Source organism: Pogona vitticeps, chromosome 2 (assembly GCF_051106095.1).
Source record: "Pogona vitticeps strain Pit_001003342236 chromosome 2, PviZW2.1, whole genome shotgun sequence".
Classification (NCBI taxonomy): Eukaryota; Metazoa; Chordata; class Lepidosauria; order Squamata; family Agamidae; genus Pogona; species Pogona vitticeps.
The window spans coordinates 20,749,840-20,764,286 of record NC_135784.1 but is presented as its reverse complement, the minus strand read 5'-3'; the positions used below and the strand labels follow the sequence as shown (position 1 = coordinate 20,764,286).

General features: G+C 43.6%; 1 protein-coding gene across 6 annotated transcripts; it reads right to left on the bottom strand.

The window, feature by feature from the left end:
- Positions 1-201: 201 nt before the first annotated feature.
- LOC140701300 (uncharacterized) lies at positions 202-14,105 on the bottom strand. Of its 6 annotated transcripts, none has more exons than XM_078388257.1 (6): positions 11,640-11,769; positions 9,396-9,521; positions 9,073-9,167; positions 7,670-7,737; positions 6,820-6,946; positions 202-5,399 (listed from the first exon to the last, which is right to left on the bottom strand). In XM_078388257.1, exons 4-6 carry the CDS (start codon positions 7,724-7,726, stop codon positions 3,613-3,615), a joined length of 1,971 nt encoding a protein of 656 aa, XP_078244383.1. In that variant the 5' UTR covers positions 7,727-7,737; positions 9,073-9,167; positions 9,396-9,521; positions 11,640-11,769; the 3' UTR covers positions 202-3,612. The 6 variants fall into 6 exon arrangements, with proteins under 6 accessions (XP_078244383.1, XP_078244382.1, XP_072844444.2 ...); XM_078388256.1 differs by having other exon boundaries at positions 202-5,402; positions 11,640-11,765; XM_072988343.2 differs by lacking the exon at positions 9,073-9,167 and having other exon boundaries at positions 202-5,402; positions 11,640-14,105.
- Between the last annotated feature and the right edge of the window lie 342 nt (positions 14,106-14,447).

The window sequence follows — 14,447 nt, the reverse complement described above, 5'->3', positions numbered from 1 at the left end:
GCCAAAAATCGGCCAAATTGCAAGTTGAGTCCAAGTCAAGTCGCGGGTACAGCATAGGTGCTGTGAGTTTCAAGCTGCAAGTCCCCATCCCTGGCCCAAGGGGGCTTTACAATCTTAGAACAGACAATCTTAAAAAAACTAAACAACAACAGTGACAGACAGGCTATGACGGTATCAAAAAGCAATGAACTAATTCGTTAATTCATTCTTTTAGAATATTTATTTCCTGCCTTTCTCCTGAAAAGGACCCCAGGCAGCGTACAGTATTAAAAAAGAAACAATATGAAAAGGTAAAAAACAATAAATTATTACAATATTTTTAAAAGAATTAAACAAATATTATTTATTAGTACGTAAAAATAGATTTCAAAGCAATTCTAAAATAAATAAAAAGACACAATAGCCTTTTTTAAACAAAAGCTCACCCCCGAGACACTGCAGGACACAGTTGCTCACTGCAGGAGGGCATCTCTTGAGGCATCAGGCTTAGCTTCCAGTTACTTATATTTTGTGACATGTGGGATGAGATGAAATAGCCTGAACTCTTTGCCTTAAACCTGCAGGTTTCTTGAACATCATACCTGGTTTTGGAACATGATCTATCCCTTCCCCCTTTCAAAGGTGTGGTGAAGGAGAAGAAAAACGCTAGTTCCCCACTTCGTGCTCCTCTACGTCCATTTGCATTTCATCCCCAATTCTACATGTTGGACAAATGCATCAATTTATGGGATGGTTAGAGACATGGAGTTATAAGATCCATGATTTGTATATTACAGGGAAACTCTTCAGATTACTGCAACAAGGTGTAATAAGTGACCAAGCCACCAAATATTGTTGCATAAATCAGGTTGTAAATCAAGATTTTGTTTTTTAATTTAAACACTCACATAACATTCTAGCCACCAAGACCTGTCCATGTTGCATATGTAACATATGTTACATATGTTGCATATGTAACAAGCGAATGTTGCATATGTAACAAGCGACACTGGAGATTATGTAGACATGAAGGGTGATTCTTGTTTTTTTCTTCGGTCAATGACTTCAAAAACCTAGAGCTTCCACTCTAGCTATGTCTTTGGGGTGTGGTAGGGAGGGATTTCCATCTGCTGAGGGAAAGACCAGTGACCTGCTCATTAGTTTCTCAGATGCCAGCTGTCTAGCACATGTTGGAAGCAAGACAGTGAATTACCTGGATTTTTGCAGACTGTTCAAAAACTGCATATTCTGACACTCTAAGCTTTTAAATCAGGCTTGTCCAACCTGCGGCCCGTGGGCCACACACGGCCCAGGTTGGCTCATAATGCGGCCCAGTGCAATTTTTTATTTTAAAAGAAATTCCAAAGTTTCAAGTTACACTGCCGACGCTTGCGGCCGGAATGCGTCTGGGGCATGTCACGATAGGGTGGGGAGAGAGGGGAGGAAGGAAGGAGCGGGAGGGGAGAGGGGGGCTGTGTGACTGCATTGCGCCGTCCCCATCAATAGGTGGACCCCCTCCCGGCCCCATAAAGCCACTGGAGTCGAAGCTGGCAGCCTCTGCTGTCTGAGATTGCTGCGGAGGACGGTTAGGGCTGCCCCCCCCCCCATGCGGCCCAAACCAAATTTATGTGTGGCTGAAACCAAATTTTCATCTAATGTGGCCCAGGGAAGGTGAAAGGTTGGACAGCCCTGTTTTAAATGATTTACTTTTTGGTAATTTTTTTCTTAATTTTTAAAATGCAATAGGTCAAGAACGCTTCTCCAAAATTTAGAGCACTGATGAGGTTTTTCTCCACAAATCTGAGCAGTGATCAAAAACCTGTCCACACCATAAAAGGGATAGGGTTAGTCTCATGTATGGATTCACTGGTTATCTGAGAAAAAGGGAAGAAATTTCCAACACTTAGACCTTTGGTTGGACTTCTCTCTCGTTTGATCTTATAAGAAAACCTTTCCTCACACTCCCAAATATTTCTACGCTACCTGCATCACATGAGCTATATTCTTGGGGAATACAGCTTTGGGTGACTTAGGAAAAATTGCCTCCCGATGTTGTGGGTGCCCAATTGCAGGAGGTTTTCAAGAAAAGATTGGACGGCCATCTTTCTGGGATGGTATGAGGTCTCCTGCCTTGGGCAGGGGGTTGGACTAGAAGACCCCCAAGATCCCTTCCAACCCTATGACGATTCTATGAAATGTTATCAAACCTCAACACTTTGATAAATTTCTCTCCTATGGATCAAATCTTTGGGTCTCAAAACAAAACATCTGCCACTCTTGGCATGTATATAATTTGTCTCACGTGGCTGACACAGTCTGGATTTGAAGCAGTATTATTCATAACCCTGATGCCTCACATTTCTATGGTTTCTCTCTGCTGCAGAGTTACTGTTGGGAGTTGTAAGATGAGAATCATCAGTAAAATAGTTCCCATAATTTTAATATAATTAAATTACAGTGGTGCCTCACACAACGATGTTAATTGGTTCCAAAAAAATCAACGTTGCGTGAAACATCGTTCTGTGAAACACCATTTCCCATAGGAATGCATTGAAAACCAGTTAATCCGTTCCAATTGGAATGAATTGCCGTTCTTGAGCGAAAATCCCCATAGGAAACATCGTTGAGTGAAACAATGTTTCCTCCATTCAAATGTATTGAAGCCGACTCAATGCATTTGAATGGCATTCCGATGTCTCCTTTCCCTCATTTGAAAGTGCCTTAAACTGTTTGAAACCTGTTTTAAATGCTTGGCATCGATAGTCCAGCTTGTGAAACGTATGCAAACTTAATTTGGTGTTGTTCTGAGTCTTCGTTAATTTTTGATGATTTTTTGTTTTCTCCATTGAAAGCCATTAGACAGACCATTCAATGGCTTTCAATGGAGAAAACAAAAAATCACCAAAAATTAACGAAGACTCAGAACAACACCAAATTAAGTTTGCATAGGTTTCAGGAGGTGGGCTAATGATTGCAAGCATTTAAAACAGGCTTCAAACAGTTTAAGATACTTTTACAGGAGCGAAAAGGCACATCGGAAAGGGATCTTTGATCTCCGTTTCCCTGCTTTTGAAGCTCTTTCCGATGTGCATTTTCGCTCCTGTAAAAGTGTCTTAAACTGTTTGAAGCCTGTTTTAAATGCTTGCAATCATTAGCCCATCTCCTGAACCCTATGCAAACTTAATTTGGTGTTGTTCTGAGTCTTCATTAATTTTTGGTGATTTTTTGTTTTCTCTCTCATTGAAATGTATTGGACGGACAGTTCAATAGAGTTCAATGAGGGAAAAACAAAAAATCACCAAAAATTAACAACGACTCAGAACAACACCAAATTAAGTTTGCATAAGTTTCAGGAGGCGGGCTAACGATTGCAAGCATTTAAAACAGGTTTCAAACAGTTTAAGGCACTTTTAAATGAGGGAAAAGAGACATCGTTGTGTGAAAATCCCCCATAGGAAACATCGTTGTGTGAGGCGGCAAATTTATCAGAAAAAGCCATCGTTGTGTGAATTCATTGTTGTGTGAGGCACCCGTTGTGCGAGGCACCACTGTATATTAAAATTATTTTAATCATGTGCGGTGACAGGTTTGTCTTTGATACAGAACATTACCAGCATTTCTGCTCTTACTCTCTCACGTATGGATTCTCTGATGCCTCAAAAGGGTTGAATTGCGAGTATAACATTTCCCACACTCCTCACATTTGTATGGTTTATTTCCTGTGTGGACTCTCTGGTGGATCAGAAGATTGGAATTCTGAGAAAAACGTTTCCCACATTCCTGACACTGATATGGTTTCTCTCCAGTGTGGACTCTCTGGTGGTTCATAAGGTATGAACTGCCAGCAAAACACTTCCCACACTCCGGGCATTTGTACGGTTTCTCTCCCGTGTGGATTCTCTGATGGATGAGAAGGTTTGAATTGTGAGAAAAACATTTCCCGCACTCCTGGCATTGGAATGGTCTCTCCCCTGTATGGACTTTCTGATGATCCACAAGCTTTGAATTGTAAGCAAAGCATTTCCCACAGTCCTGGCATTTGTATGGCTTTTCTCCTGAGTGAACTCTCTGGTGGATCAGGAGATTGGAATTCTGAGTAAAGCGTTTGTAACAGACTCTGCACTTGTATGGCTTCTCTCCTGTGTGGACTCTCTGATGAGTCACAAGGACCGACTTTTGAGCAAAACATTTCCCACACTCCTGACATTTGTAGGGTTTCTCACCAGTGTGGACTCTCTGATGAATCACAAAGACCGATTTTTTAGCAAAGCATTTGCCACACTCCTGGCACCTATATGGGTTCTCCCCTGTGTGGTCTCTTCGATGTTTCACAAACTGGGAACGGTAAGCAAAACGTTTTCCACATTCCAGGCATTTATACGGTTTCTCTCCTGTGTGGACCTTCTGGTGAGTCAGAAGGTTTGAATTCTGAGAAAAACATTTTCCACACACCTGGCACTGGAACGGCTTCTCACCCGTGTGGATTCTCTGATGATTAATAAGGGATGAACTGAGAGCGAAACATTTCTCACACTCCCGGCATTTGTATGGTTTCTCTCCAGTGTGGACTCTCTGATGAATCACTAGGATTGATTTTTGAGCAAAACATTTCCCACACTCTTGGCACTGGTATGGATTCTCTCCTGTGTGGACTCTACGATGCTTCACAAACTGCGAATGGTAAGCAAAATGTTCCCCACATTCCTGACATTTGTATGGTTTCTCACCTGTGTGGACTCTCTGATGACTTATAAGGCATGATCTGTGAGAAAAACACTTCCCACACTCCTGACATTTAAATGGTTTATCTCCTGTGTGGACCTTTTGGTGAGTCAATAGGTTTGAATTCTGAGAAAAACATTTCCCACATGCCTGGCACTGGAACGGCTTCTCACCCGTGTGGACTCTCCGATGATTAATAAGGGATGAACTGAGAGCAAAACATTTCTCACACTCCTCGCATTTGTATGGTTTCTCTCCGGTATGAACTCTCTGGTGGGTCAGGAAGCTTGAACTGTGAGCAAAACACTTACCACATGCCTGGCAATTGTACGGTTTCTCTCCTGTGTGGACTCTCCGGTGGATTAGGAGGTGTGAATTGCAAGCAGAACATTTCCCACACTCCTGGCACTTGTATGGTTTCCCTCCTGTATGGACTCTTTGCTGGCTCACAAAATGTGACTCATGATCAAAACGTTTCCCAGACCTTTCAGTGATCAAGTGCTTCTTTCCAGTGTGAACTCTCTTGTGAAGCAGAAGTGCCATCTTTATGGCAAAATGTTTCCCACACACAGTGCATTTATAAGAATTATCTTCAGTGCCACTTTCCTCTGTGTGGATTCTCTGGTGTCTGGCAAGCTGTAGTTTGTGCGTAAAATTCTTTCCATATTTGAGACATACTTTTTTCTCCCTCCAGTTACCTGCTGGGAAGAAGAAGAAGAAGAAATGCAGAATAGATTTAATTAAGAGAAAAACAGTTTTACAAGAAAAGGTGGAGCACACCAAAAGGTCAGGGCAGGGAAAGCAAGTATGGCTGTCAACCTTCCAGCTTCAAAATTAAATAACAAACCACAAATCGGAAAATTAATAGATGTGACATTCATGACAACTGGCCTGCTCTGTTATTTGTTCCTATAAATGACTTCCCCATTCTGATACTTTTCATACTTGCACAAACCCCATTTTCTGGTTCCTGGCTAGGAATTGTGTAATTTTTTTAAAAAAGTCCAGTGTATCTAGAAACTGCCAGGTAAGGGAAGGCAAGTCTAAAGCACAGAATCTGTGCAATTTCGTATTTAAACTGATCTCTTATGTATACTCTCTACTCTATCCTTTAGACTTCTGAATTTCTTTGCCATTAAAGTAACACCTTCAACCTTTTTTCCCCTGAATGTTCACAATTCTGGATCTCAGAGTCTTAGTGGATTAAAAGCTAACTGTGAGTCAACATTGTGGTGTAGCAGCAAAAAAGGTTAACGGCTTATTACAAAAGTACCCCTGAAATAACTTCATACAGAGAACTGTTTCATTTTAACATTAATTCCAATTTGCCATAAATATGACACTACGGAAGCTAGAGAGAGACTTTCCAAAGTCAGCCAACATAACAGGATTTGAGCTATACAGTGGTGTCCCGCTTTATGCTTACCCCGCATTACGATGAATCCGCTTAACATTGAAGGTTTTGCAATCACAAAACGATGTTTTAAATGGGGGAATTTCGCTGCGCGATGATTGGTTCCCTGTTTCGGGAACCGATTTTCGCTTCCCCGCGATCAAAACATCTGATCGTCGGGGTTTCAAAATGGCCACCGGGTTAACAAACTAGCTCCCTGCTGTGTTTAGGAGCCGTTTTTTGCTGCACAGGCACCTATGGAGGCTCTTCACTGGACAGTGAGTTTTTAGCCAATAAGAATGCATTAACCGGGTTTTAATGCGTTTCAATGGCTTGTTTTCCGCTTTACAGTGTTTTCATTCTACAGCGATTTCGCTGGAACGAATTAACGTTGTTAAGCGAGGCACCACTGTATTGTGTTAACTGGCCTATGGGATGAGCCCCCTGATCAGCAGAAACTTTAGCCCCTTCCCAATTTTCCCCATTTCCAATTCTCCAATGGAGAAATGTGCTAAAGTTTAGAAACGATGGTAATGGCAGATGGACTTCAGCATATCTGGAGGGCCACAGATTTCCTAGTCTGGCATTATGGACCCCACAGTAGCTAGCATGACCTGGGGATACCATTCCGACACAGAAGCATTATTGTTGCCCTTGTAATGAGTGTCCTTATTGCACTGGTAACAAGAGAGATTAGCATCAGCCAGAAAAAGAGGTAATCTTACCGAGAGAGGAGACAGTTCGCCAGTTCTCCTCCATGACTTCCTGGTGGAGGGCCCTCTGGTCAGGATCCAGCAGTGCCCACTCCTCTTGGGTGAAGTGCACAGCCACCTCCTCAAATGTCACTGGACCCTAAAAATGGAAAAGGAAGGAGAACATCCTCATGGGTTTCATAAAGATAACCTTCTGTATTCAAAAGAATAATTAAAGAAAAATGGCAGGGTCTTATTGTAGATTTTAACTTTCATTAATGGCCTACACAACCTTTGTATTAGAGAACATGTTTACCAAGGGCTATTATTCACCTTGGTGACCTGCTCCCTCCAGAAAGAGAGGCCTCTAAATTCCAGTTGCTGGGGAACAACACGGGACACAAAGGGCCGCTGGTGGCTTTTCAGCCTTGGGAGGTTGTTCCTGGAAGTATCTAGGAATCCTTTGTGAGGACCAAGATGTTAAGAGTCAATCAGCCTTTGGCCTGATCCAGCATGGCTCCTCTTACACTCTTAGCCCTCCCACAAAAAATGGAGGCAGAGAGATCTATTCAGACTGAGGGAACATGGAGACGGAAACAATCCCTGCCGCCCCCACATATATTTTTTGAAAAACCTCCACTCAAAGATTTTCAAAGACCATTTTTCACCCTTCAGTCTTATATCTCCTCAGTTTTGAAAAATGGTCTTTCCACTCAACGACCATTTTTCAAAAGTGAAGAGAAACAAAATTCTTCCTCATTTATAACATCCAGATATAACAAGTACAGCTATTTCTCACATGGAGAGGGCCATGCTCCACTAGCTTGCTCTATAAGCACTGAAAACATGAAGCATTTCACACTTTTAACTATCTTATCCATACCTGATCTGGTTCTTTTCTATCAAAAGGAAGAGATGAAGGAATCCTTGTTGCTGCCATCCTTCCAGCCCCTGCAGGAGAGACAAAGGAGGTGGGAAGTCAGTCACATAGTCTTCTCTCTGAATAATATTCCTAGAAATGCTTGCGAAAAACAATCCCAGTAAAAGGCACTGGTTCTCAAAGTGAAAACTACAAACCTCTGAAGAGCATGTATAAATGAAATTCCAAGAGGACTACAGGATTTTGACTTACTTCATAAAGAAATATTTGTATTGAGTAAAGAAATTTATCCAGGTTAGCCATACTTTGAGGACGTCAGAATTCCAGCAGGTCAGAAAGTATTTTTCATTAAAGCCACGGGACTACCTCTGGAGAAACACGTAGCACATGCACCAATTTTCCCCACACCTTTTTGGGAAATGCAAATAAACAAAACAAGTTTTCCACTTTCTTCATTCCACTCCACTTTCCCCAATATGGGTGGAAAATCTTCCCTATTTCTCTTTCTGTCTCAAGTCTGTTTTTTTTCCATTTTCCATTGGTGCCAAAAGGTGGAAGAACTTCTAAGAACACAAAACTCTCCTCCTGCTCTGACGTCATTGCCTTTATTGGGGGGGGGGTTGATGCTTCCTCTGGTCACCCCTAACCTTGTCTTGTCAAAGATTCTTCTGTTCCTGAGAATTATTGAGCTATATGGCCCTATATGGCCCAGATCGTGCGGTATAAAAATGTAATCAATCAATCAATTTTTGAAATGGTGGAAGGTCTTTCTCATTTGTGCTATTTCTTATAGGAAATTCCATTTCTATTAACTTGTTTTGATTAAAAAAAAACTCTTTTGCAATATTTTATCTTATGTTACAAATAGAGTTGGGGGTATTTGTATACAAATATCCCTGCCCAGGTGATGTTAACGAGGGTCCAGCCCCATGGAGCCGGACGGTCCACTCATCCATCCGCCACGGACACAGATGGCACGATTCTACCAATGGCTCCACGGCGCACAATCCACCCACCACTCTTTGACCTTGCAGTGAAGCTTCCGCCTCCTGCCAGGAGTGGTGAGTGGATCGCACGCTGCGGATCCATTGGTAGAATTACGTGGTCTGCGTCCGAAGCGGATTGATGAGTGGACCGTCCGTCCGCATGGGGCTGGACCCTCGTTAACGCCATCTGAGCAGGGATATTCGTATTTGTATATAAATACGAATACCCCCATCTCTAATTACAAACTGAATGTTTTGCTTAAAACGTGTTGAATGGCTGCAATGGGAACAAGGGGGAGCAGGAATGATTCTCAGGAATGTAAAAGAGGCTGTGATGCCAAAACATTTTGGACCCATTGGGTGGGAGGCGGTGACTCTGGTGATCCCATTCTGGTCCCTGCTGAGTCATGTGAAACCTACTGGGTGACGTTGAGACATCCACTCACTCTCAGCCTGACCTCCTTCACAGGACACTTGAGGCGAGCATAAGGCAATCAGGGAAGACAGTTGTGAGCCTATCCGAAGATATGTGGGACAAATAAATAAACACTAATTATGGAAGCATACAAGGTTAAAATACGGATGTGTGTCAGGATTTCTGCTATCCTTAATTTGTACTTCAAAGGCTTCATATCTCTCTCTCTCTCTCTCTCTCTCTCTCTCACACACACACACACACACACACACACAGAGTTTTTCCTTTCACACAGGAAAAAACACACCCTCTAAGTATTAATGTTTACCTATCAAGGTGGCACCTCCTTCATGGCCCTGATGGAATGTTCCTTGATGTTTGGTGTCATATGGAGATTTCTCTGCCATGAAGAAATCAGACTGAACTTCTACAGAGAGATTTATCATCTGAGGACCTGCGACATGGAATAGAAAGGCAGAAAAAGAAAAGACAGAAGCAAAGATCTCAGTGGGCAAGGCTGGGACTTCCCAGATCCGGGTCAGGATTCCAGAATTTTCTCAAGAAAACACAGGCAATTAGCAGAACATTGTAGAATTTTCTTGACCCCTTGAAGTAGCCACGGACTGCAAATCCTCCTAACGAAAGGTACTGAACCCTGCTTTAGTGATAGACTGGGTGATAAACCAAAGGCAGAAGTAATCCTGTAATGTCTTTTAAAAACTAAGCACAGAGGGAGGTGTACATTTTATTTGAAAGTAGACCAGTGTTTCTGGGACTAAAATTCTGCTTTTAAAAAAAAAAAAAAAAGGTCCACACACCTTGCTTCCAAGGGTAACATGGCTGCCACCAATTTTATTGTAACAGCCTCCTTATACCTCACAAAGGGGCCGTTACGTCACACCCAATCACTCTTCGTTTCCATTGCCACCAACCATCCCCTCAAATGAAGCTTCAGGCCAAAGTATGATTTCAAAATAAAAACTTATGTTTATTGTGTACAAACAAAAGGAATGGTAAATCACTAGAATATAAATAATACTTTAATCACTATAATAACTATCACACACACACACACTCTCACAGACTCTCACTATGTAACACAGTTCTTATCTCACAGTATCTCCAAGCCCTAACCGTCCCTAACTCCCTATCTCAACCCTATCTCAAAGCTCTATCTGAATCACTCACACCATTCACTCCCCTTATATACAACAGCTCCACCCCTTATGTCCCACCCTCTGTCACGCCATTGGTAGATGACACACAGCTTCAGCAGTGACGGGCAGTGATGTCATAGCTGTATGTAACAGAGGGCATCAAGGTTCAGCAGAATAGCAGCACACACAATGACTACAAGAGCCATGGGGTGCCCGCTTTGGCTTTCAAGCCCTTAGACTGAGTTGCTTTTACCTTTTGCTCTTCCTACGTTTTTTTGTCTGCCTAACTCAGATTTAGGAAGTCGTTTTCCATGGCCACTGCCTATTACTGGTCTCGGCTCCACATTCTGTCACCCAGTTCAACATCTCCGAGGCCGAGGGAGGATGGTCAGGAACTGCTCCTAAATGGCCAAGTCCAGGATCTGAATCTTTGTGTGTTGCTCTGGCTTCAGCCACTGACAGAAAAGGTGGTGGAATTGAATGCAAATCTATCAAGGATTGTCAGCCAACTTGCAAGAATATTTCTGGTGTTGGGACTGTGTGCCTGAGCTGGGCGTCTCCTCGCCCCTGACCTTCTCCACCATTCTTTCCCAGCATGTCTCAAGACTTCCTGCCTTGATAACATCGATGCCTCTTCCTGATCTGGAGCCAGATGTGTGTTGATTGTAATTTTATTCGCTATCCAACAATGCCCCCAACAGTGTCCTGGAACCATTCTTCTCCTGTTGGGCAAAAACTACCTTAAAGAGTCAATGCTATGGAAGTTCTGCAAAGCCAAGGCATTCCCAAGTTTGCATGGACCATTTGGAAAAAACGTAACCCAACAGGATCCGACCACGTCTCATCTCCAGAAGAATCCCAAGGCTGAGATGGAAGACAGGCATGTGGGGTTCTCTCTTCAACTGACAGATACAGACCTAGTGTCAGTTAAAAATTCCCCTTTCCCAAAATACACAAATAAAAATAAAGATGCTGAATGAGTTGTCCTTCCCTCCCTTTCATGGGGCCACTGCTAAGCCACAGAGAGAAGGCTCGACTGCTTGGTATTCTCTCCGCAGCAGCTCCTAAAGGGAACCCTTTCGCCCTCCAAGGGAGCCAACGGGGACCCCTCTCCCCCCTGCAAGTGCCTTGGAAGGTGCAGGATCAGCCCTTTTGTGGGCAGGAGAGGTGGAAGGAGGGGAGGGTGGATGTGGCCCTTCAGGCAGCAGAAAGGCTTGGGCCCCAAACAGCCCTTGCTTGGGGGCTCCCCTCCGGCTGCCTCTCCTGCCCGGTCTTGGGGGGGCTTCCCTTCCCTCGGATGGCCTCGGAGTTGGGGGGCCCTTCCCTCCTCCCCTCCCCCTCTCGCCCCCCCCACTCCCTCCGGCCTCCCCCAGTTCCCCCCCCCCGCTCATCCTCCCCTGCTGGGACAGACTCACCATCCCTCCCATTTGCAATGGGGCGGAAGGAAGGAAGAGGCGCCCCAGATCCCAGAAAGGGAGAAGCATACCCCAAGCAGCCTTTCCAGCTCCCCAAGCCCCGCTTCCCCTCCGGAGGAAGAAAAAGAAACGACCGGAAAGGACTTCTTTGGAGAAGGAGCATTTCCTATGAGAAAGGACTCCTGCTCCCAAGATCCTCTTCCCTTCTAGGAAGCCAAACTCAATGCATTTAACTCTTAGTTGCCAAGTGGGTTCCATAGGTATCTCAGCGTGTATGTTTGCGTTATCAAGTCGGAACAGATTTACAGCGAACCTAACAGGACTTTTAAGGCAACTGAGATATTTAAAGAGTGGCTATGCCAATTCCACTCCCTCAATGAGTTTCCATGGCCAAGAAGGGATTTGAACCCTAGAATCCCAGTCCGTCACTCTTTCCACTACACCATAGTGTGAATCCATATATCAAAACAGAGACAGGAAAATATCCAGTTTTCTCAGTCTCCGGGATCTGTGACTGTCCTGAGTTCGAGGGAGGGCTGCCTTGCCCAAAAATTGCTCACCTCTCTTCCGGCTTCTTCCCAGCCCGGGCTTGCACCAGCAGCTCTCAGCTGGCTCTCTTGGGCTTACCTACTTCTGCATGTCCAGGATTTGAATATAAAACAAGAGCTTTAAAAGAATTGTGGTGAGATTTGATTAATTAAAGAAGATTGGGGTAAAATGTGGACTAAAAGAATAATGAAAAATATGTCTGTAAGGGTTAAAGAAAATTGTTATAATGTAGTATGGAGATGGAACTTAACACTTAAAATGAATTTATTAGTGTACATAAGTCATGGGCCAGGGCGTGGACTCACCTCCCTCCATTACCATCTCCACACAAGAATTGGAGGATGCTCATGACTTTGTGTACCTTGGCTCAACAATCTCTGACACTCTCTCCCTAGATGTCGAGGTGGATAAATGCATTGGCAAAGCAGCAACCATGTTCTCTAGACTCACAAAGAGAGTATGGCTTAATAAGAAGTTGACGGCATACATCAAAATACAGGTCTATAGAGCCTGTGTCCTGAGCACTCTCCTGTACTGCAGTGAGTCCTGGACCCTTCATGCACGGCAGGAGAGGAAGCTGAACACCTTCCATATGCGTTGCCTCTGACACATTTTTGGTATGCATCAGACACTGCGATCTGTGGCTTCCTCGTTTACCTTCTTCCCCATTTCCAGGATTCAAGTTTTTCTTTTTTTTCCAAAGCAAGAGGAGTCCGGCTGGAGCTTTTAAGGGAACTGGATAAAAGGTGGATCTATATGTTATCGAATCATAGCCTATAACAGGTCCCATCAATGCGCAGGAATCATGTGTTGTTCAGCGCATGGCTTTGCAGTGGCACAAAATCATGGTTTTGAGACATGGATCTTTACCGATCCACATTTTTTAACTCCCTGTGAAATCATGGGTCCCAGCTGTGCTCGCTCACAAACTATAGCACCAAAATAATGGGTCCTTTGGCGCATTGCTATGCAGCAGCATAAAAATATACACCAGAAACAGGGATATTCATGGATCCACATTATTTTTACATGGCATCTTCCAGAGAACACCATCAACCCACAGCTCCCATTTCTACCCAGTAACTACAATGCCAAAATAATGGGTTCTTTGACTCATATCTTTGCAGTAATATAAAAATATGGATGAGAGGTAAAAATCCTCACAAATCCATTATTTTTACATGAGATACTCCCCAAAGCATCCACAAATCATAGGTCCCATCTGTGCCCACAGACTAAACCACAGAAATGCTGGAAGGTTCGGTGCATGGCTTTCCAGTAGCAGAAAATGGGACAGGACAGGATGAATGGTTTTATGCTAATTTGCAGACGATCCCAGGTACAATTTATAAAGACCTGTTTTTCTATTTTATGGATGATGCTTTAATTCCCACCCACCCACCCCCAGCCTCCTTGATCCCTCTTTCACCATTTCCAGGATCTGTTCTTTCTTTGGACATAAGAAGCACCAGCCAGGGAATACACCGAGAGAACCACCACACCTCTGGTCATGAACTGTGGGAAACAGGCTTGGATCCATTTTCCTTTAGTATATTTCCAAAGAGAGAAATGTGAGTGATTCAAAACCTGGCAGTCTTATTTATGAGCTTTGATTATTACTAAGAGAGGTTGACCTCATTATTATGTGCTATTATTTGTTCTAAATAGCACACAAGTTTTACCTGTGTGCGAGGGATACACATGAAACGACGTTCATATGCATACCTTGAAATGAAATCAGACTGTAAACTCAAACCGTGCTTGGTAGGACTGGTAACTCTTCAGTGATCAACTTCCTTTTTGAAATCCAGGGAAATGCAATGATTTAGAAATGCTGCAGTTCCTTTGCCGAGGGGTGAAAGGAAGGTCACCGCTCAGCCCAGAGTGGCTTCTTCAGAGAGGCAGCTGGAGGGAGACCCAAGACCTTCTGCTACCTGAGGCAAAGGACAATATCCTGCCTCCATACATGTGTGCATCACACGGACAAATAAACTGAATAATTTTTCCAATTTTAACATTGGAGGTGGGACAATATTCAATATTGGCTCCAAAGGAGAGTTGCAGTACAGCTCTGCAGGCTGGACAGGAGAAAGACCGGGGGGTGGGGGTGGTCAAAAAGGATATTGGGGCCCAACAGGGCTGACACTCCAGTCTCTGCTGAGGCAGTCATTTTACTGTTCCTAATGTTCATGGTTTTCCATTCCCACATTAAAGGGAAAATACAGCCAGTTAACAGGAATCTAGCACAGGCATAGCCCT

Bases quoted from the DNA above. Each gene is read 5' to 3' on its own strand.
- LOC140701300 (XM_072988345.2), bottom strand. From the start codon at position 11,897: ATGGAACCCACTTGGCAACTAAGAGTTAAATGCATTGAGTTTGGCTTC. The intron at 6,947-7,669 runs GTATGGATAAGA...TTCCATTTTTAG, and splicing joins ATAGAAAAGAACCAGATCAG to GGTCCAGTGACATTTGAGGA. The intron at 5,403-6,819 runs GTAAGATTACCT...TCTTCTTCCCAG, and splicing joins GCGAACTGTCTCCTCTCTCG to CAGGTAACTGGAGGGAGAAA.